General features: G+C 30.9%; 2 protein-coding genes across 2 annotated transcripts; one reads left to right on the top strand and one right to left on the bottom strand.

The window, feature by feature from the left end:
• Positions 1 to 4,381: 4,381 nt before the first annotated feature.
• On the bottom strand, positions 4,382 to 6,526 carry LOC115717580 (25.3 kDa vesicle transport protein SEC22-1). The gene is made up of 5 exons (XM_061116711.1): positions 5,791 to 6,526; positions 5,371 to 5,531; positions 5,093 to 5,236; positions 4,925 to 5,001; positions 4,382 to 4,834 (listed from the first exon to the last, which is right to left on the bottom strand). Exons 1-5 carry the CDS (start codon positions 5,985 to 5,987, stop codon positions 4,724 to 4,726), a joined length of 690 nt encoding a protein of 229 aa, XP_060972694.1. The 5' UTR covers positions 5,988 to 6,526; the 3' UTR covers positions 4,382 to 4,723.
• Positions 6,527 to 10,460: 3,934 nt separating this feature from the next.
• On the top strand, positions 10,461 to 11,234 carry LOC133038162 (secreted RxLR effector protein 161-like). Its single transcript, XM_061116221.1, has one exon. The coding sequence runs from the start codon at positions 10,461 to 10,463 to the stop codon at positions 11,232 to 11,234; it is 774 nt and encodes a 257-aa protein (XP_060972204.1).
• Positions 11,235 to 25,169: the final 13,935 nt, after the last annotated feature.

Raw genomic sequence — 25,169 nt, 5'->3', positions numbered from 1 at the left:
GTTATATTATATAATTTTAAAAAAAAAAAAAATGTTTATTATTATTTTTCTAGTAAAAAAAAAAAACCAACCAAAAAAAAATATATTTATTTTCTATATATATTTATGCAAAAAAAAAAAAAAAAACCCTTTGGTGATATCCCATTTTCCTATGATAATACCCTTGATTGAGGTTGATTTTAATTTATACAAATATGAATCTCTTTTAAGCTTTATTTTTAATTCTTGGGTCAATTTTGCTAAAAAATTAAATTTTGAAAAAAAAAAATTATTCATCTTGTTATGTGAAATAAATATTTTGTCACAATAATTTTTCTAAAATTCACATAATAATTTGATGAATAGAGTTTACATTTAGAATTTAAAATATATTTTCAAAGCAAGATTGACTATCTAATTAATTAGATAAGCTTAATTTTGATTCATATTTTATATAAGCTATTTTCAATGTGCAATTTTTGAGGACATTTTTGTTATCACCAAAATTTAAAATAATAAAAAAAAATGTGTGTTTTTAATTTTTCTTTTGCTTGAGGACTAGCAAAATTTTAAGTTTGGGGTTGTGATAACTCTAGGAATTAGAGTTATTTTCACATTTTTTTTAACTAAAATTTGCTTAGTTCTTAAGTTTTTAATTAATTTAGGAAGTTTTTAATTATTTTTGAATTTATTAGCTTTTTTTGTAATTTTATATGTTTTTATGTGTTTTAATAATTATTTTATTATAATATGTTATGTGGTATTTATTTTTAATTTTATTTTAATTTTCTAATTAATTTTATGTATTTTTAGGTGTATTTGGAAGAAAAAGATTGGGATTTAATTGAAGAAATATTGGAAAAATGGAGCCAAAAGTGTAATTTTCAAAAGAAAATCAGATGAGGCCTTTGCAAAACTCACTTTCGGTCATACTTTTGACCCGATCTGAGCCGTCCGTGCTTTGATCCGACGGCCCAGATGGGCGAGTGCACCTCACCTCCAGACAGGCGCAAGTGGGCGTCAGAGTTCCTCCTGCCAGCCTTCATTCCACGCGGGTCCAGCTCGTCAGCGCCCAACGAACCGCGGCCTGCCACGCGTCTCTCTGGTCCCCAGCCCGTCAGCGCCCCACCAACAGCAACACGCCATGTGGCACCTGCGGAAGAAAAAAACTGAGTTGTTAATTGGCTTTTCTCTCAGCCAAATTCCCCATTAAAAAAGCCAAAATTCTTATTTTCTCTCCCACATTTTACACACAAATACCTATTTTATCTTCCCAAGTTATTACACATAAATAAACATTCCTAATTTATTTTTACCCTATCTTTTCACTATTTTTCCATCCAAACAAACATTTATTTTTTCCAATACTCTTACACATACTCTATTTATCCCTTCTCTTCCCAACACTAATTAAATTAATCAATTTATTTATTTTATTTTGATTAATTTAATTCTCCAATTTTGCCTATAAATATGGTGTTGGAAGACCATTTCAAAACACATCTCTTCACCCCCTAAACACCTCTTCAACCCAAAACACTTCTCCATTCCACACTCTTCATTTTTACCATTTTCTTTCTACCATTTTTACACTTTGAAGAGCATGTCAAGTATGTTTATCTTTTGTAATTTTTATCTAGTTATGAGCTTCTAATCTTTTTTCAAGATTATTAAGATGATGATGAAGCAAAATGTAACTAGATAGTGTTTATGTTTGTATGTTGATTTCCCATTTGTGCTATAAAGTTCATGGATTTTTCCATCAAAAATATGTCTTTTTCATCTTCAATATCATGTATTTTTTATTGTTAAAGCATATTTCCACTTAGTTCTTCATTATGCAAAAATATAATACTCTTTGATTAAATGTCTTTCATTAAATTGTTTACATCTAATTCTTAGAATATAAGTGTTATATTTTGCCTAAACATAGTTTCTTTGATTTTGTGTAGTTTCATTAAATTGTAACACATTTAATGCTTAGAAATTATACATTTTATAAGTGAAGAAAAATCCTACCTTTTTGAAAATAACTTGTACTTTAATGAAAAATATATTTTGGAAAATATGGTGAGATTTATTTCAACTATATCTAAAACTTAGGAATCAATATACTTATAAATATTATTGAACTTGCATTTTGTGGATTCTAATATCTTAATAATCTTATTTTACACATCTTATTTGAAAATTATTTTCATACTCACTCATCTTTAATCTTAAGTATTTTAGTTACTTGTCTTTTATTTTATTTTGCAATCCCATCAAATATTTGGAGCTAGGTTAGAATATTCTTATTTTGTTTGAAATAGTTTCTTTTGATGTTAGTCAACTCCCATGGGTTCGACCTTGCACGTACATGAACATTATATTCCGAAACGATTCGTGCACTTGCAAGTATAAATATTAAAACACTCACTTTTGAGGACAACATTTATGTCTAATCAAAATATGTGTGACATAGAGATTCTGTGGTGTTATGAATATAATTTGAAGTTCAATGTAAAAGTTTTTTGAACTACATGTATCAATAACTTCTTCCACTCGTATGTGTTATAGAGATTCTGTGGTGTTTTTAATATAGTCTAGAGTCAATATAAAAGATCTTTGAATTGAATATATCAATAACTTCTTCTGCTCCTATCAGATCACAAGATCTTTTATAAAACAAAATCTTAAAAACTGTTTAAGAATTGACAATTATTCATAAATATTGATGATAAAATTTAAGTGTTGATGTGGTATTATCTTATTGCAGAGATTACTATACCATAGATTTTGTATCATTAATAAATACAAAATATATATAAAAAAAACATGATATATATGCATATAATTGGTATTGACATACAAGTTATAGAATATAAAGCCCAATTTCATAAAAGAAACTCATAATGAAATTATTTTAAAGATAAAAATATTATATTAATACTCTCAAAAATATAACAATGAATTGTCTGTAATAATATGAAATAGGAAATAAAATTTTCATACTAAAAAAAAAGAAAACTAAATTGCTCGATAAATAAAACAATTATTTCATTAATTAAAGAAAAAAACGAGCTTCATCTTCAACTTGGAATATCTCCACCCTTCTGTCTAACTATCTGTCTCAACTCGCTAAGATAACAATCCAAGTATAAGCAACTGGAGCTGAAATAAGAAGAACATAAACATGGTTAGTAGATCTCGAATTAATAACCCAAGGAAATAATAATTCTCTAAGACATATGAATTCACAACAAATTTAGAAATATCTTGTTTCTTTTAAAAAATATTTATTATAATATATTAATAAGGTAAATAGATTTAAAAAAAATTCTTTTATTTTATAGAGTTTTGTTTTTTTTAATAAATAAAATTATCAATTGGGTGAGGCAATTTCAATATTATATAAAAAAGAAAAGTATAATTTTACATTTTTATTTATTCAGTGTTAACAATTTTGCTTTCTAATTTTTTAATTACAAAATGAAAGTAAAATTTTTATTTTTAAAAATTTCGCTTTTGAAAAATAAAAATGCGTTCTCTAACCACTTTTGTTTTTCAATTTTAAATATAGAAAATAAAAGTGTGTTCTGTAAAGTTTATTTTTATTTTTTATTTTTGATTTTATTTAAGTTGGATCTAGGTCTAGGGTCGGATTCGGGTTCGGGTCAGAAGGCGGATTCAGTGCCAGGTAAGGGTGTTCATTGGATCACATCCAATGGATTTGGACCCATCCAATCCAATCCAATTATTTATTGGATATTGGATTTTTCCATCCGATTCAATCCAATTGAATTGAGTCATCCGATCCGATCCAATGGATGTATTGGATTGGATCGGTTCCATCCATTGGATGTTTTAACTAGTTTTTTATTAGATTAGATTGGATCCATCCAATGGATCCCATGGATGAATCCAATCAATTTTAACCACTATTTAGGCTAATTTCATTAAAATATATATATATATATGAAAAAACATAATTTAAAACCTAATAATCTAACATAGATAATAAAATAATATATTAAATATCAAATAAAATAATTAAATATATAAAATTATAAATATTAAATATGATTGGATGGACATTTGATGATATTGGATTGGATTGGATCGGTTATCCATTGGATCGGATGTCTCATCCAACATCCGATCCGATCCAATTATGATTCTCAATTAAAAAAATGAAAAGTGAAAACAATTTTATAGAACATGTTTTTGAAAATATTTTCACTTTTTCAATTTTAAAAACAGAAAACTGATTAAAAAGTGTTACCAAACGCCAGCTATATAGGGGTTTCTATATAGGTGGCGTTAATCACTTTTCCAACTAATTTAGGTTGTAGTATATACTGTTTTTATAACTTTTTTTTTTTTTCAAATTTATGGTTTAGATTTCTAAAGTGGTCTCTCCGGTAGTTTTTATGTGGGTTGCTATATGATTTTTTGTTGCGATTTAGGTTGCAGTGCTAGTTGCAATAGGAGTCTCTATATAGAATTTCGTAAAAATGCAAAAAAAAAAAAAAATTGTTTTAAAGTGTTAAAATAAATAAAAAAAAAACCCTGTTAATAAATAATTAATTTTTTTATTATTATAGTAAAAAAACAACCAAATTCGTGCGGCTATGGCCTAGTTTATAAAAAGATAATTTAAATACAGAAATTTTATAAATTAAGGCAGCAAATAAGTATTATTAACAATATAAAATACAGAATTTGTATTTTGATATATTTTCCTAGAAAAAAAAAACATATGCTAGTAAGAACTGGAAATTAAAATGCTGTCTGTTATGATCAATCCAGCCCAGGAAACGACAACCAAAACAACAAGTACGATCGTAATAGGAGTCCATTTCAGTGCAATCACCTATTTAAGCAAAATTAATTTAAATTAAATTAGGCAGAACAATATTAATTTTAACATATACATCATTATATCCAAGGCCATAAAATTTACCTCAAGTTGTGATGAGCCCCATATTGAGGAGACAGCTCTAGGAGTTGATAGTGGTGATGATTTTATTTCATGTAACTCTATCAATAAGTATTATGTGTAAGTTTAATTATCATTATTAATGGAGATAGAAGATTAATTTAGTTTTAAGATTCATGTGTTAATATGCACCTGAATTTCTCCTTCTTTCTAAGATTTCTGTCAAATTTTCTGTAACAATATCTAACTCTTGTTTTCTATTAGCATTAAGCTTGGATAGGTTGGCTTGTGTTCTTGTATCAATGTATTGCTTTCTAATATTCACAATGACACTATCTGCAAAACCTTGCATTAATTGTTCAAACAAACAAACATTTGGGATAGCTAGTAAAGACATAGATATAGTTAATATATGTGCTTTTAATTTTTTGAGAGCTTATAAACACTTGGAATATAATTAAAGAGTTTACCAAATCCAATAAAGCTATAAGGCCTTGTAATTTTCTCAATGAGATTAGAATCGAACTTCTGAAACTCTTTTTGCAAATCTTGAAGATAGTGAAAAGCTAACTTTCTTGGATATGAGGAATCGGACAAGGTAATGATAGCAATTTCATTCTCAACCAAGTAGCTTAATATTTGTAAAAATATAAAAAAAAAACACACACAAAGACCATTACTTCTCTTCCTATTTATAAAGCTATCTTCTTTAGGATTATCATGACTATGATCAATTATGCATAAAAGTATATGGATAAACTTGAAGGGTCATATAAATTAGATAAATGTAAAATGTAGTTTCGTGTCTTATAAAAATAGAAGAGGAACTATAATGAAACTTAAAACATAGAAGATTTAATGCAAATTAATTAAAGAAGAAAAAAAAGTACTTGAAGCAATATTGATGATCAATTCGGATGGTCATCTTGGAATGTGGCAAAGATCCTCTAGATATTTCTTTGAGTATTAATTCTCCTTGTTGCTTGTAAAATAAGAAGCTCTTATTCTCTTCCTTATTTACATACCTTGGTCCTTGTGCAAGAGGTAACCCCTCTTTCACTCTTCCTACTATTGTTACCTTCACCATATATTAATATGTGTATACTTTGTTATGTGTATACAATTTTGAAATTAATGAGATCTCTTGTTACAATTGGCCTCAAATTTATCTGGGGTTGAAACCACAAGGAAAGAGCTTTCAAAGGGCAAAGTGGCAAAAAAGGACTTGGAGAAAGAAACTTTAGCGATGCAAGTTATTCTTTCTTTTGTTTGAAAGTTTCTTTAAGTTTATGTACTAAAGGGCTAATTCATCCAATTTCAAAGACAATACTTCATACTTGCTCCTCTCCTAAAGAAATAAACAAATAATAAAGAATGGTTTAACCGTGTGGATGTGGTGATAGTGTCCTAAAGTTAAAGCTTACACAATAAATAGACAAGATTGGCATTTAAGAAGAGCTTGTAAGAGTTATAGGCAAAGGCAATGGAGATTTATATTGGCGTATTGAGACAGTCAAGCATGCGGCGAATCCTGACATGGCCACTTCTGAGCTCTCTATGTTATTTGTACTTATTATTAAGCCCTCACATCACTTGTGAAAATATATTCTCTTTCTAGGATCATCATTATTAGTGTGGAACCCAAGTTTACTTGCATTCACGGGTACAAATGCCAATCGGTAAGGCAGGAAGAAACCGCAGAAATTTGTCACAAGGTGATAATACTACTACAAAATAGGGAATTTTTGCCAGTCAAAATATCAGTATTTTTTGAAGACCGATGCTATTAAAATGGTCTGTTTGTTAAAAACCGACGCCTATAGTTGACTTTTTTGTTGGTTTTAAAAAGTTGCTATGTATTGTTGTCAATGAACAATAGGGTGGGCATCCGATTCAATCCAACTTTTTTTTCCTCATCCGATCCAATCCAATTAGTAATTGGATTTAGAAAATCATCATCCGATCCAATCCAATTAGACCTCAAAATCCAATCCAATTCAATTAGACCTCAAAATCCAATCCAATCCAATTACTAATTGGATTTGATCGGTTTTTTAATTGGATATTCAATTACACACCTAAATTTCAATATTAGCTTAAAAATATAAAAAAAAATACGTAAAAAAAAAAGTGATACTTAGTTAGCTCGAACCTCGTAAAATACATTGTACATTGTGTTCTTTATGATTTATTGCTCAAGTTTTCTGGTTTAATCTTTACTGCATAACTCTGCACTTGTCATTTTGGTTTTTCATTGATCTTACTGTTCTACATTTGTTCTTGCTGAGGTACTGTTTTTCACAACAATTGGCATCAGAGCTCAGGTTTCTTGCTGCAAGAACTGATTCAAGAAAATAATCTATGGCTTCCGCACGTTTTGAAGTAGATAAATTCAATGGAGCCAATGACTTTAGGCTGTGGAGAATAAAGATGAAAGCTTTTCTGGTTCATCAAGGAGTGTATCAAGCCATTGACAAAGAAGAATTGAAGGAATTGGGAGATGACAAGAAGAAGATTAAAGAAATTGAAACAAAGGCTCATAGTGCAATCTTGCTGAGTTTGGGAGATGAAGTGTTGAGAGAGGTATCCAATGAAGAAACAGCTCTGGGATTATGGGAAAAGCTGGCATCAATATACCTGAAGAAGTCACTTGCCAACAAACTATACCTGAAAAAGAAACTGTACACACTCAAGATGGAAGACTCAAAAGAACTCAGAAAACACCTTGATGAGTTTAATCGAATCATCCTAGACCTTAGCAACATTGGAGTGAAAATAGAAGATGAAGATCAGGGAATCTTGTTGCTCAGTTCACTGCCTAAAACCTATGAACACTTTGTTGACACGATTCTTTATGGCAAAGAAACATTGACCATGACAGAGGTCAAGGCTGCACTCAACTCGAAGGAAATCCAGAAAAGAAATGATGAAAGGATTGATAGCATAGCAGATAGTTTGTTTGTGAAAACCAGAAGTAACTCAAGAGATTTCAGAAGTGGACAAAACAAAACTAATCACAAGAACAATCAAAACAGAGGACACAGTTCAGGATTCAAATCCAAAGCAAAATCTAAACAAGGAAAGCAGTGCTATTACTGCAAGAAGGAAGGACATTTCAGAGATGAATGTAGGGCACTCAAGGCAAAACTAGAGAGAGAAAAGGGACAAGAAAGAGGAGCTGCAGGGATTGTTTTTGATGGCTATGAGTACGCGAAGCTCTAGTTGTGACAAGTCAAGAATCTGGTTGTGAATGGATTCTTGACTCAGGATGTTCATTTCACATGACACCAAGGAAGGAACTGTTAAGTGATTTCAAGAAGATTGAAGGTGGTTCAGTTCTACTAGGAGACAACAAAGCCTGTAAGATCTCAGGGATGGGAAGTGTACTGATCAAGATGAATGATGGTCAGATCAAGCTCATACAAGAAGTCAGGTATGTCCCTGAATTAAAGAGAAATTTACTTTCAATTAGTGAACTTGTATCTAAGGGCTGCACTGTAAAGATAGATGGTTCAATGAAAGTAATGAAGGGTACTAGAATAGTAATGAAGGGAGACATTAAAAATGGAATTTACTATCTACAAGGAAAGACAGTTGTGGGAAATTCGAATCTGGTGGTCAAGAGCTGTGATAGAGACAACACAAGGTTATGGCACATGAGACTTGGCCATGTTAGTGAGAGAGGTCTCTATGAATTGGAGAAACAGGGAATTCTCAAAGGCAAACTTGACAAGGAACTAGGATTCTGTGAAGAGTGTGTGTATGGTAAATGCAGCAGAGTGAAATTCACTCCAGGAATACACACAACCAAGGACAAGCTGGATTATGTGCACTCTGATCTCTGGGGTGCTTCAAGAACCAAGACAATTGGAGGTGCCAGCTATTTCATGAGCATCATTGATGACTACACTAGAAGAGTTTGGGTTTTTCTACTCAAAACTAAGGATGAAGCTTTTCAGACATTTGTCAACTGGAAGAAACTAACTGAAAACCAGACAGGAAGGAAGATTAAGAAACTAAGGACAGATAATGGGTTGGAATATTGCTCAGATCAGTTCACAAAGTTTTGTCAAGACAATGGTATTGCTAGACACAAAACTGTTGTGAAAACACCACAACAAAATGGGATTGCTGAGAGAATGAATAGGACATTGCTTGAGAGAGTGAGATGTATGCTAAAAGGTGCTGGTTTAGACAAGAAATTTTGGGGAGAGGCACTGCAAACAGCATGCTACCTCATTAATAGATGCCCTTCAACAGCACTAAGGTTCAAAACTCCTCAAGAGTTTTGGACAGGTGAAGTGCCTAGATATGATCATCTTAAGGTTTTTGGCTGCACTGCATTTGCTCATATCAAACAAGACAAACTAGAACCTAGAGCCATCAAATGTTTGTTCTTGGGTTACCCTGATGGTGTCAAGGGTTATAAACTGTGGTGCCTAGAAGATGGATACAATAAGTGTTTCATTAGCATAGATGTGGTGTTTAAGGAACATGAAATGGCAATGAAATTTGCCAATACAAAGAGCAACCATGAACAGCAAAGTATTGAACTTCAGACAGACCAGGAGAATACAGAAGTTGTAGATCAGGTGGATACATCTACAACACAAAGAAGACACAGTACTGAAGAAGAATTGAGGGAAGAACAATCATCTTCTGAGCTTCAAGAGTATCAACTGGTCAGAGATAGGGCAAGAAGAGAAGTAAGGCCACCAGAAAGATTTGGATATGCTGACTGCATTGCTTTTGCACTTGCAGCAGCTGAAGAAATCGAAAACAGTGAACCTACCACCTATACAGAAGCTGTCACTGGAAAGAATAGAAAGAAATGGCTTGGTGCCATTAATGATGAAATGGGATCACTAGAAAGAAACAAAACATGGATTAGAATACCTAGACCTAAAGGACAGAGGGTAATAGGCTGCAAATGGATATTCAGACACAAAGAAGGGTTACCTGGTGAAGAAATCAGATACAAAGCAAGGTTAGTTGCAAAGGGGTTCAATCAGAGAGAAGGAATTGACTATAATGACATTTTCTCTCCTGTGGTAAAACAAACTTCCATTAGAATCATGATGGCTAAGGTTGCTATGTTTGATCTTGAAATGGATCAAATGGATGTAAAGACAGCATTCCTACATGGAAGTTTAGAAGAGAAAATCTACATGGAAGAGCCTGAGGGATTTAAGAATGTGGAAACTGATCAAGTTTGTTTACTACAAAAGTCCCTATATGGCCTGAAGCAAGCACCAAGACAATGGAATCTTAGATTCCATGAATTCATGCTGCAAATAGAATTCACAAGAAGTGAATATGACCCCTGTGTCTACTACAACAAGACTCCTATATGGCTTCTGCTCTATGTGGATGACATCTTGATAATTGGAAAAGATAGAAAGGCCATTGACTTACTAAAAGAACAACTCAGCTCTGAATTCGAAATGAAGAACCTAGGTGAAGCCAAAAGAATACTCGGGATAGATATCAAGAGACAAAGACACAGTTCGTTTTCTTATCTCAAGAAGGATACATTCAGAAAATTATTGACAAGTTTTGCATGAGTGAGGCCAAGACAGTCACTACACCTCTTGCCTCACACTTCAAACTTGCTCAAAATCAAGCACCAGCTAATGAAGAAGACAGACTGTACATGGACAATGTACCCTATGCTTCCTGTGTTGGAAGCTTAATGTACTGTATGGTCTGTACCAGACCTGACTTGGCCTATGCATTGAGCATGGTAAGCAGATTTATATCTGATCCAGGCAAGACACATTGGGAGGCTGTGAAGTGGATTCTAAGGTACCTAAATGGAACTTCTAATGTTGGATTGCTGTACAGAGACAATGGAAAATTTGAAACTGAAATTGCAGGGTATGTTGATTCAGACTATGCAGGGAGTATTGACACCAGAAGGTCTATCACTGGTTATGCATTTACAGTGTTTGGTGGATGTATTAGCTGGAAATCGAATCTACAGAAGGTAGTTGCATTATCCACCACAGAAGCAGAGTATATGGCTGCCACTGAAGCCATTAAAGAGGCAATCTGGTTAAGAGGATTCACTGAAGAACTTGGTTTCAAAGGAGAAGACATCACTGTCCATTGTGATAATCAAAGTGCTATTCACTTAATGAAGAATCCCATGTACCATGAAAGGTCCAAACATATAGATATCAAGCTACATTTTATTAGAGAAGTGATTACAAGGAAAGAAATACAGATTAAGAAGATTGGAACTAAAGAAAACCCTGCTGACATGCTAACCAAGTATGTTCCTCAAGCAAAATTCAGACTTTGTCTGAATTTGCTTAGCATTCTCACTGCCTGAGATTGCTCAAGTCCAGAATAGCTGCAACTCATCTCTATGCCTCTAATCATTTGATATATGTCCAAGGTGGATAATTGTTGAAATAATTGTCCAAATATCAAATGACACCTTTGCCCTTACTGAACTTAACTAACTTAACTAACTATTAGTTAATTCAGTTAGTGTTCGGGCCTTGTGAACCACTGATGCAACATCAGTATTTAAGAGGCTATTCCTTCACACTGCTACATTAAAAAATCTTGGAGAAGAATTATACAGTGAGAAAGAGAGAGAATTCAGTTTGATTGAGAGATGTTTTGAGTGCCCAAAACTGGTGTGACTTTGTTCCTTTGATCATCACCATTAGAGATAGAATTTACAGAAGCATTGCTTCATTGTGTATGTAAATCTGTATCAGTTGTAATCCTTCCTTTGAAGCTCAATCAATAAATTCTCATAAGCCATAGTTGTGGCTATTTCTGGCCGAGGATGTAGGCAAGTCATCTTGCTCGAACCTCGTAAAATACATTGTGTTCTTTATGTTTTATTGCTCAAGTTTTCTGGTTTAATCTTTACTGCATAACTCTGCACTTGTCATTTTGGTTTTTCATTGATCTTACTGTTCTACATTTGTTCTTGCTGAGGTACTGTTTTTCACAACATAAATATACTGTTCTTACAAGTGTATTGTAGCTAAAAATTTTAAATAATTAAAACAATAACATTTCTAAGTAATAAAATAGAACGAAACATCATGAAAATAAATACACTAAACAATCAAGTGTTATAAATTCAACATACAAAAAAATCTAATAAAAATATAATAAATATTTATTATATTTTTCAATATTTTTTATTATATAAATAATTTTTTTAATATATATAAATGTAATTAGATTAGATCAGTTTTTAATTGGATTTTGAGATTGACATCCAATAACCGATCCAATCCAATTAGAATCCAACTTTTAGCATCCAATCCAATCCAATTGTAATTGGATATCCAACTTTTTGTAATTAGATTGGATTGGATCAGTTCGGTTCAATTGGATTGGATTGGATGATGCCCACCCCTAAACAACAGTCACTTAATTAATAACTAAAACATTGTGTTTCAAATTAATTGTCTTTCGTTTTGCACACTTAGCAACCACTACAAAACTGCTACTTTTAGTGACAACTGTTTAGTCACAACATAATTTTTTTGTGACTGAGTGTGACTTTTAGTCACAACAAAATATTATTTGTGACTAAAGTATAGTATTTAGATATAACTTGTCACTAATTTAATTTTAGTCACAACAAGTATTGTCACTAAAACTACATTTAGTCACAACAAATTGTAATTTTTGTAACTAATACTTTTAGCTACGGACCTTTTAGTCACAATATAGGAATGATAATTTATAATTAGTCACAACTTTTTCACTTTCAGTCACAAATTTTATTGTGACTAAAAGTAAATTTTTTTGTAGTGAACAAAATAGTTAACACTTTAAAACTGAAGGCTATATCAATAGTGACGCTGCAAAACTGTCAGCTAGTATATGGGATATTTAAATATCCCCAAACCCAAAACACAGATCAAAACACAGATTTGACAAACTCTCTCTCTCTCTCTCTCTCTCTCTCTCTCTCTCTCTCTCTCTCTCTCTCTCTCTCTCTCTCTCTCTCTCTCTCTCTCTCTCTCTCTCTCTCTCTCTCTCTCTCTCTCTCTCTCTCTCTCTCTCTCTCTCTCTCTCTCCGTCGACGAAGCTCTCTTGTCGAATCAAAGCTAGTGACGCACCTCTCACTCGCATCTCTCTTTTCCGAGGACAACCACCACACCCACCACTTCTCACTCTCTTTTCTCTTCTCCAGAGATTTGACCCAACGGCGACCTAGCCGAGGCCTCCACGAGTGAGAAATCCACCTCTCACTCACCATGTGTCTCCCTCCTCCTCCATTGGTAAGCCCAATGAGCGAGAAACCCACCCCATCATCCCCCTCCCTCGATAAGCCCTAAAAACAAGAGAGATTGTGGGGTCATCATTATGTCTTGGGCTCTGGACCACCACTGAGCCACCAGCGCCTCCATACCACCACCAAGCCACGATCGGGGCACCAAACTCTGTCGTATGTATTTATATATATTTACATAATATTTATGTATTTATGTATTTTCTTTTCTAAAAAATTCTTTAAATATTTATTTATTTATTAATTTTAGTTTTTTGAAATTTTTAGAGTTATTTTTTATTTTATTTTAGATTTAAGTTTATAGATTTGTGAATATTTTTATTTAAATTAAAGGTATATTTATTAGTTTATTTGAATAAGCTAAATGTTAAATTATTGAATTGAATTGGAGTTATTAGAATTTTGTTTTAAAACGGTGCAAAAATAAAATTCTAATACATCATATCCAATTCAATAAAAAACCATGATGATTACAAACAGAGCAAAAAGCTTAAAATCTACAATAAAAAAAATAAAGTAAAACCCACAAAAATGAGACAAAGTCAACGTCACAAGGACACATGTTGCAAACACACAATTATTGTAAAGAACCTAAATAGAAAAAAAATAATAAAACTACAATCATCGAGCCATCCCAAATCCACAAGAAAAAAATGGAAAGAATCTTATCACCAATCAAAAGTAAGCTGAAAACGGACAAAACAATGTAGCTACAAAATTTTGACAATAAAACCTACACTCAGCCTTTTAAATGGGTTCAAAATGAAGAAGGATACAAGACAATGATTCTATGTCCTTTTGAGAAATCCCAAAATCTCCACCCACCCACCCCATCTCCACAACTCTATGAGCTCAAGATAACTCTATTGCGCTGGAGTAGTAATACCATACATTAAGAAACATGTGAACCAATTAAAAAATATAACTTTAATGGAACTTAATTAATATTAATAAATTAAAAAAGATTAACATATAGTAAGAGTGGCATAGAGTAGAGTGTGCATAAGAAATGTACCAAGAAGTGGCGGAGCAGTTACAAATTTTAAAGGTAGAAAGCTTTTCTTAAATTAATATATATTAGTTTTATTGTAGAAAAAAAAATTTATTGGATTAAAAATAAATATGTAGAATAGAAATCAAAAATAAAAATTTTATGGAATAAATATTAAAGTATGTCAGTATAAAAATGAAAAATATAAATTTATCAAATAAAAATAAAAATATGTGATGACAAAACTAAAAAAAATAAATTATTTAGACAAAAATAAAAATCTATCAAATTTTTCAATACAAAAAATATACTTATTTAGTATTGTTGACCTGAAAAAGTGATCAACCGACAGTGGAGTCGTATAAACCTGATGTTTGTCACGTGTTACATAACAAGAACGATAAAGTAAATAAGACAAGGATTTTTATAGAGGTCCAGCCCCCTTAGTTAGCGGGTAATGACCAACTCCTATTATGGTTGTATTCATACCAAGAGATAATATTATTAAGATCATTATAGGTGTGATATGATATAACTCTCTATAAGGTTACAAAACATGGATCAAGTAGGAAAATCTCTATTGAGAGAGGTATTGCCTTAGTGGCATGTGAGAGATGAAGTGAGAAGAGCCCCTTAGGCGTGTACAAGTGAGAGAGAGAGAAGAGAAGAGAAGAGATTAGGGTTTTAGACTTGGAGTGATTTGCAGGCTAGAATTAGACTTAGGTTTTCTATGTTAGAGTTAAGGCCTTTATATAGGAAAGCCTAAACCCTAATTTACAACTTAAGCCCTTAGATATTTACATATAAATTGATTAAATACAAAAGACTAAATTTCCCCTAGAAAGTAGATAGTTTTCATCAGTTTGTTAGGTTGTTAAGGGCCTAATTTGTAGGTAACTTGTTGTCCATGTATCAGGTTGTACATAAACTCCTTCCAGGCCAATCCTGGCCGCCCATACACTGTAGGATATGGTCTAGTCGGCAAAGGTCTGCAAGTTGAGGTCTGGCCAGCCATGCTCCTACCAGGACCTGGCAGGTCATGTGCCTGCCAAGATCTTACAGGTCACTGTAGCTCTACCAAGAGGAGCCTAACTTTTGGATGTAGAGGCCAGCCTTTGGCAAGTGGAGGACAGCTTTGTACACCGTTTCCTTGTAGAGGTCAGGTTCCTTTTGTCCAACGGAAGTTCCCCTGGTCTGACAGTCACCTTTTGGTCAACCAGCTTGCTCCCAGATCTTGGCCAGCCATACAAGCTCACTCTAGCCGGCCTATAAGCTTCTCTTGGACAACCATATATGTTGGTACAACCTCTTGATGGCTCGCTTCACTTCTTTCAGTTACTTATTGACAGTTTTGCCATACCTTCCATGCAGACCCTGTCTTGCTATTGGCAAAGTTGTATTCCACATGTACTCGATCTTTGGCTTACGTGTGTTGGAATTTATTTTACCAGGATCTAGATTTACTAACAAGTATGTTGGATTAACAACCTAATATGAATTCTAAAACAATGAAAATAAACACATATAAAGTTAGAAAACCTTACAGTGGGTGTAGCGGAATATCATGACTCATTCAGTTCAGATCTCTAGCCCTTGATTCCTTTCTGTAGCAGAGCATCACCAAGATCTGAACCTGGATCTTCTTTTCTCCTTCTTTGATGCAGAATTTCCATAGTCTTACATACTATGATTGTGTTGGAAATTATTTTACCAGGATCTTAGATCTACTCACAAGTATGTTGTTTAAACACCCTAAATATGAACTTTCTAAAACGATAAAATAAACACATATAAAGTTAAGAAAACCTTACATTGATGCAGAGGAATTAATGTCTCCTTCCACTCAGATCTCTAACCCTTGTATCCTTTCTGTAGCAGAGTATAATCAAGATCTGAGCCCGAATGTCCTTCTTCTTCAAGTTTGATCCTTCACAGTCTTCCAATCTATGATTGAGTTACTGCTTGCTGTGTGTGGACACTTACTCTTTCACTAGGGTCACGAAATTGATGAAGGGAAAAGAGAAAGGGATTTCGGCAAGGTATAGAAAGTGGGGAAGGCTCAGTTTTTCTGAAGAGAGAAATTTCTGTCAGATTACTAATGAAAGCATGTTATGTGACTGAGCCATCACTTTCTATTTATAGGCAACTACTAGGTTTAGGTTAGGAATTATTTGGCATTAAAATAATGAAAATATTAATTTGAAAAACCTATTTAAGTGGCCGGCCATGGTGTGTTATTGGGCCTCACTTAATTTTGCAGTTTTATCAAATTTTATCTCTATTTTCTCAAAAACGCCAATTTTCCAATTCTAACCTTTTAAATGCCAAAACAAATTATTTAATAACTAAAATAGATTATTAAATAATATTGTCATTTAATTTAATTATTAATTAGACATATAAAGTCCATTAATAAATAAATAAACCTAGAAACTCTTTTCTTTACAATTTCACCCTTGCTTAGTGAAAATTCATAAAATTAGACATAATCTAACTTTAGAATTATAATTGATCAATCACGAATCAATTAATGAGTCTTACAAGCAGAATGTTCTCAACTAGAATGGGGACCATGGATCTATATGCTGAGTTTCCAATAAGTGAACCAAATTTACCAAGTAAATTCCTACTTATTAATTCTTCGTTGAATCTACTCTTAGAACTTAGAATTGCACTCTCAGACTTATATAGAGCATATTGTATGTTCCACGATATCAATATATTATCTCATTTAACCATTGTTATAATCTTATTGTGATTTAAAGATCCTCTATATAGATGATCTACATCGAGATGGGATTTCTTTACCGTTCTCACCCCTCAATGTATTTTGCCCTTTAAAACACTTAGCTACCTGTAAATGTTGTTTAGTGATCTAATAATTAGTCAGTTAAACAAGAGCTCATCCATTTACTTCTATTTGCTAAGCTCGAAGGGAATCATCACTTGACTTCTATACACCAGTAGAAGCTATAGATTCCATATTTATGTTCAACACTCCCACTCAATCATACTATCATGTTTCCAAAATATACGTATCACCCTGACCCAAAAGTAGGCTTAACTAATAAATCAAAGAACATGAATAGCACTCCTGAGTTCAGCCCAAGCATATCAGGATTTAGATTCTTTTAATCTTAAGATCAACTACTGATATTGACTTGGAAAGATATGTATAACGGTAAGTTTGCAATATCTTAACTTAGTTGCAATATCGGTCCAGTCCAATGTATACTCCATACATTCGAAACTAGCATACTTTACTAATGTCCTGTAAAGAACATAACACTTACTCCAAGTGTAAGTACACATCATCGTTGATTATCACATTAGTGTAAATCCAATAACACTGATGAAACAGGGACCAAAACTTTTGATTCATATGATCACAATCACATTCCACTGTGTTGACGATACTGTAATTGTGAATAAACATATGATCTGGATTTAACTGATTTTGTGTGTATGAATGTAATAAACATATCAAACATATTAAACCATTAGCATGTAAAAGTCATGCAAATATCAATCACTTCAAATTTCTTATATTGATAACTAATCAGATTGTAAAGAGTTTTATTTAGGGCATAAAACCCAACAAACTCTCACTTGCACTAATATAAAACAAACTGTGCAAATAGGTCAATCTGATGTCTTGATCTTCAGATCAAGTGTAGTATATTTGAATCCACCCAAACTTCTGGAAACTAGTTCATAAATACACTTATGAAACATCCTTTACTATATGCTTTACTCATCAAGGGATACTGAAATCTTTTACTGTTTTAAAAGTACATCTGAATTAACAGAAGACATATCGCTCATATTTTAAAATATGTAATTGAGATAATACAGTGTAGACTTTTCTTCAGTGATATAACTTTCTGGTATTTTCGAATAGACCAAGTTATAGTTCTTCTCTGGTAGAGCTTGAATTATTATACAATAATTCCTCCACCCCCAAAGTAAGCACCATCTTATAGAAATCGAAATTAGATGGTGAGATACAAGGACAACTGATACACAGTTCCTTAATATATATCATATAGATCACTTTCATAAATCTTTCTTGAATATCTTCTAATGTTCCCTATTTGATTACATCTCAGATAGCTCCCACTCAATAGCAGATGTCTGGTTAAATAATACTTTTAACCTCTGATTGTTTAGAGAGTTACCTAGCTGTGACTTTTGTGTTAGTCTGAAACAATAAGTTAAGAGTAAGTCATCAACATAGCAGACTAGTATTTGAAGTTAAAAATTACATGCCAGAGATAAAGTAATCAAAATTAAGATACCATCAAATTTTTATGAGGATTAAGAATTCTTGGTTCAAGTCATTTGAATGGACTGAACTAGAGTTCTTTATCTTATTCTCATAATTCTGATAAGCTATACATATCCATGTGAATGGTTAGATTTGCTTTTCAGTAGTGTTTTTAAGTACCTATCACAATTATCAACCTAATGAAGATGGGTATAGAACTTTAAAATTCTCCCACTCAATTAAGGTAGTGTGAAACTTTAACAAAGAACTTTCAAAGGTATCAAACTCTTACTTACAAGAGTAAAATCGAAATGGAACATACAATCAAGATCAAGAATTTATATTGACAATAGTTGACTCATTATATTACTTCCATGTTTAAACAAGATATGTGTTTCATAGGGAATTGTGGAATGGACTCCACCCCTAAGAATATACATATAGGGTACTATGGATAACCTCCACCCCTAAGTATATAGAGATTATGATCCACCCCTAAAGGTTGTAAAGATCATGATTCTCTTAGTGTGATAGAGTCTATGTGGAGTTGAATACTATCCAGAGTTCATTAGATATAAAAGATCGTTGAACTGCATAGTTTTCTTAACTTTTCTCTACCCCTATCAGATCAAAAGATCCTTTTAATAAACAAATTCTTAATAATTGTATGAGAATTAACAATTATTAATAAACATAGAAATAATTTCTAGTGTTTATTTAATATAACTCTATGAAGAGTTGTAAATATTATACAATTTGCATCAATAATAAAAACACTTACACATACAAACATACAAATATAATGTGGTAATAATTGATGAAGATAAATTAAATGAAGCTCAATCTCATAATTTGCAATAGTAAATTTCAAAAAATTAGAAATTTATTAATAAAAATATGTATTGCAATAATATGAGAAAAACAGGGATAAATATCCCTAACTAAAATTTAAAATCCAAATTATCTTTAAACTAAAACAATTAATTCAAAAATAAATTGAAGAGCTTCATCTTCATCTGGACGATTTCACCCTTTGGTCCAGCTTTCTGATCCAACTCAATTGAGTTCAAGTAACTTGGCCTATAAGAAGAAGAAAATAAATAAACAAAGTTTAGTCCAGAATCATAAATCCAATTGGATAATAATTCACTAAAACTCTTAAAGTTTATAAATGGAAATACCTTGTTTCTTTGCAAGAAGTTTAGGACACTGGGGTTTCCAATGACCTTTCTCATTGCAGTAGAAACACTTTCCTTTAAGTGTAGCATCACCAGAAGGAACAACCTTTTTATTCTTCATGGTTTTTGTTCGCTTCTTGGTGTTGTTCCACTTCTTCTTTGATTTGGGCTTTGAAGCAGAGGCAACATTTGCTTCAGGTTTAATCGTCCCATTACCATTTCCAGGATTATGAGGTTTACTCCCTTTCTTCTTGGGTCCTCCAATCAAATTTTCATAAGTTTGAAGGTCATTGACTAATTCATGAAAATTAATTTCCTTCTTATTCATGACATAATTTGATGTATATGGTAGAAATGCTGGAGTCAGGCTATTCAAGATAAGACTAACTTGAGTAGCACTGTCCATTTCAGCACCATGATCTTGGGCTTCTTGGAAATAACTTGACATGAGGAGAACATGGTCACGCACGTTTTGATGAGGTTCCATCCGTGCATTAATGTACTTCTTAGTCACGTCAAAGCGTGACTGAAGTGATGCCTTACCGAATAGCTCATTTAACTTCGTCATAACTTCAGCAGCCTTCTCGGTTTTAGAAAACTGAGTTTTGAGGGTGTCAAACCATGCTAGAAAGCATAAAGTATAGAGCTTTGTCATTTGCTTTCTGCCAACGCTCATACTTTTCTTTCACAGCTTTGGAAGCATTGTCCCCAGGCACTTCAGGTGACGGCTCAGTTAAAACAAACAAGGCACTTTCTCCTATGAGAGCAATGTTAATGTTCTCATTCCACTTATTAAAGTTAGATCCATTCAGCTTGTTTTCAGTCAACAGTGATAACATGGGATTCATTTTGATAATACAGAATACTACAAAATAATAGAAATCAACAAATAGAAATAAATAATGGTTTAACACAAAATCAATTCAGAAATTATAAGCACATAGCAAGTAGGAATGATATGAGAAAATACTTAAAAAATCAATCCTAAATAATTTCCAAGGTTTTTCAACAAACTGATATCAGTGTTCCGTTTAGGCGAGAGTCAAAGCTACCATCAATTGAATAGAGTTGTCAGCTCATCTAAAATGTTAAACATTCTAGCAACCTTTTATTCGATCAAGATTGGAATCCAGCGTTGCCCGTTTAGGCGAGAGTCAAGGCTATTCTATCTCATGAGCTTCTACCATTGTTTCGCAATTTGCAAGTCAAATATGGTCGCCACCATTAGGGTGATCTATACCATATAAAACACTTACAAACCACTTATCATGCGAGATTAAACGGTGCGAAATTGCTAATGAACGTTCCTCCATTAGGGAGGATTACTCACTAAAACAAACGCGGTGTAAAACCCACAATGGAGATCGAATATCTTAATAATAATAAAGCTCATTATTTAAAATGTATTTTCTTTATTATTCTAATAAATAAATTCTCATTAAATTCAAAATTAAGAATTAAAATTCAAAAAATAAGAATTTAATATAATATTTATAAAATTATACTTAGATGGTGATTGAAATAAAATTAATTATTTTCATCTTAGTAATAATCTTAAATATAAATATTAAGGAAATTAATTTAAGTTGAATTGAATTAAATAATTAGCAACTTAAAAATTAGAATATATTTATTGAATTTCGAAAAATTAAGTATATATTAAAAATATACAATTTTCGAAAATAATAAAAAATAGAAAAGAAATACTTCAAGCAAAAATATCACCTATCTAGATTTTCTTTTGACTAGTTAATTCAATTTCTATTAATATATATATTTTAAATTCATTTATTTTAAATTAATCAATTAAATGAAAAAATCATTGATTGTAGTTGGTCCAAGAATTAATTAAAATAAATAATTAATTTTCAACTCAATCTATTTTTCAAAATAAATAAAAAAAAAAAATCGAAAATATTGCATAATTAAAATGGAAATTTCGAAATTGATTAATAAAATAAAGAAAAATATATATATTGAAAATCATATAAATTTAAGTTGAAAAATTAAATTTCAACCTAAAAATAATTTTCTATTTAATTAAGTGTCATGAAAAATCAATAAATATTTAAGTATCATGATGAAAATCAACTTAGATATTTAGATTTTTCAAGTTAATTAAATGTATTAAATTCAAGAAATAAATAATTAAGTGTAGAGAAGGCTTAATTATTAATTTCTATTTAATACTAGGAAAAATATACTTAATAAAATTGTACCAAAATTAATTATTTAAATAATTAATTTCACAAAGTATAATTTTCCTATTTAAATATTAGAAATAATAAGTAGTCTAGAAATTACTATCTAGAAAATATCTTATTTGACTAAGTATCTTTTCAAAAATTTGAAAAATATCTAATTTAAGTTATATAGAAAAAAATCTAAAACTTAAATAATTTCAAATTTAGATTTAATTAAATATCAAAAATTAAGTTGTAACCACTTAATTTGAAGACATCTTTTTAAGTTAATATTTGAAAAGATATTAACCTAAAAAATATCTAAAATATTCCATTTTAAGTTAATATTCGAAAAGATATTAACTTAAAAAATATCTTAAGAATCTTTAATAACTAATGCCTAGGATTCCTCAACTTGATTTAAAATTTAAATCAAATATTCAAATTTAAGTTAGATAAGAAAAATCAGTTGTTACAACTAATTTATAACTTAAATAGGAATATTTAATTAAATAAGTTCCAGAAAGAATCTAGTTAGTTAAAATTCTATATTTAATTAAATACAAGAAAAATACAAATAGTTTGTCTAGAAATAATATCTAAACTAAAAGTGTTTTTCTTAAAATTAACTTTAAAATATTAAAATGAAAATAAATTTCATATATTTTAAAAGTTAATTATGTTGCTAATTCAATTTTATTAGGTTAAACTAATATAATTAACCTAGTACAGTTATTCAAATCAGGCAAATGAGCCTTCACAATTGGGGTAGTTCATGTGAGGGGGTGCTGGGTTCAGTATGTCGTACCCACTTCTATGGCTCCCAACTCTCACACAAGGCCCAAAAGAGAGGAATTTAACCTTAAAATGAATAACTGTTATTAATTGAATAGGTCCAATAACTAAATGGACCTAAATAAAATCTATCATGGTGTGACATTTTATTTAGCAACAACCTATATGTATCTATATTAAAACAAAATAAACATATAGGCTCACACAGGCACACTTTGGATGGATCCTATCATGTTGCTAGGTCATACACAAATGAAAGAAGATTGTAAAATTTACCAGTTACAAATTATTAACTTGACCAAGGGAGCCATCAGATCATTAGATCTGGCAAAAAGTAACCATGGCTATTTGCAATCAAGTAATAATAGGTTTTGAAAACTTACACACAAGCTAAAACCACATACTCCTGCAAGAAGGTTAGCTGGATAGTTGGAAGTATGATTTATTTAATTTTAAATAAACAATTTCGAGAAATAAATAATTAAATAATTAAAAAAAAATTAATTTAATTTTCGAAAAATAAATAAAAAAAATAAATATTTATTTCGAAAATAAAAAATTTAAATTTCGAGATTATTTAAAAAAATATTTAAAATTAAACCTACTATTTTGAAAAATTAGGTTTCAATCAACCTAAATATCATTTCAAAAATTTGCTAACTATTTTTAAAAATTAAATGTTATTTTAAAAATAAAAATTAGAAAAGATAAATGAAATATCTTATCAGATTTTAAATTTAATTTAAATAAATAAAATAACAAAATTTAAAAGTTAGCAAAATATCTTACATCTATTTAAAATTACATGATTATAATTATCTTATTTTAAATTTAAATAAGGTCAAAATATCTTAAAAAAAAATTAATTTAAAAATATATATAAAATCTGACCTTAAATTTAAAAATAAGATAAGATATAATCAAATTTAAAAATAAGATAGATTTTTTTTTTTTTAGGCAAGAAGATAGATACTAATTCTATTCAAATTCAAATTACACTAATATCTTGAATTAAATTTAAAAAATATTAAATTAATTCAAAATGATAATTAGAATTGAATTAGGAATAGTAATAGTATATATACAAAACTATACAAAAAATCGGAAGTTAATTCCATGAAAAAGCATGAAAAATCGAAGAAAAACGAAAAAATTGTGAGCTGTACGGACAGTTTTCGCGATCGCAGGAAAATTTCAGTAGAGCCCCTATTTTTTCAAATCTTCAAAAATTCATAACTAATTCAAATAAAATCGAAATTGAGTTCTGTAAAAGGCTAACTTGCTTAATTTTTTCCATACTATCCAATAAAAATAATTCCAGAAACAGAATCGCAATTATTTTTCACGAAAATTTACAAACATCAATCAATCATCAAATAACACTCAATACAACATGATACCATCTAAAAACAAACAAACAATCGTTTTAAAGTCCAAATTTCATGCAAGTAAATCAATTACCATGGCTCTGATACCAGTTGTTGGAAATTATTTTACCAGGATCTTAGATCTACTCACAAGTATGTTGTTTAAACACCCTAAATATGAACTTTCTAAAACGATAAAATAAACAAATATAAAATTAAGAAAACCTTACATTGATGCAGAGGAATTAATGTCTCCTTCCACTCAGATCTCTAACCCTTGTATCCTTTCTGTAGCAGAGTATAATCAAGATCTGAGCCCGAATGTCCTTCTTCTTCAAGTTTGATCCTTCACAGTCTTCCAATCTATGATTGAGTTACTGCTTGCTGTGTGTGGGCACTTACTCTTTCACTAGGGTCACGAAATTGATGAAGGGAAAAGAGAAAGGGATTTCGGCCAGGTATAGAAAGTGAGGAAGGCTCAGTTTTTCTGAAGAGAGAAATTTCTGTGTGTGGGCACTTACTCTCTCACTTTGTAACTTTCCCATTTTGTTATTTTCCATTCCCATTTTCTCAAAAATTCTAATTTTCCAATTTAACCTTTTAAATGCCAATTCTAATTATTTAATAACTTGAAAATAATTATTAAATAATATTGCCATTTAATATATTTATTAATTTAGACATGTAAAGTCTCTTAATCAATAAATAAACCAAAAATCTCTTTTCTTTACAATTTCGCCCTCGCTTAGTGAAAATTCATAAAGTAGATTTAATCTAACTTTTAGAATTAGAATTGATTAATTAAAATCAATTAACTGAGTCTTACAAGCAGTATGGTCTCAACTAGTATGGGGACCATGGGTCTATATAACCGAGCTTCCAATAAGTCGAACCGAATTTACCAAGTAAATTCCCTAACTTATTAATTTCTCATTGAATCCACATTTAGAACTTGGAATTGCACTCTCAGTCATATAGAACGCTCTATATGTTCCATGATATAGACACGTCATTAGTTATCCATTGTTATAACCTTAATGTGACCAATGATCCTCTATATAAATGATTTACACTGTAAAGGGATTAAATTACCGTAACACCCTACAATGTATTTTATCCTTAAAACACTTAACCCTGTATAAATAATATTTCAGCTAAGTGAAATGAGATCTCCACCATTTATTTTTGTTTGGTTAAGCTCGAAAGAAATCATCCT

This window comes from Cannabis sativa, chromosome 5 (assembly GCF_029168945.1).
Source record: "Cannabis sativa cultivar Pink pepper isolate KNU-18-1 chromosome 5, ASM2916894v1, whole genome shotgun sequence".
Classification (NCBI taxonomy): Eukaryota; Viridiplantae; Streptophyta; class Magnoliopsida; order Rosales; family Cannabaceae; genus Cannabis; species Cannabis sativa.
Note: the sequence above shows the minus strand (reverse complement) of the source record. Positions and strands in the feature narration are given on the sequence as shown.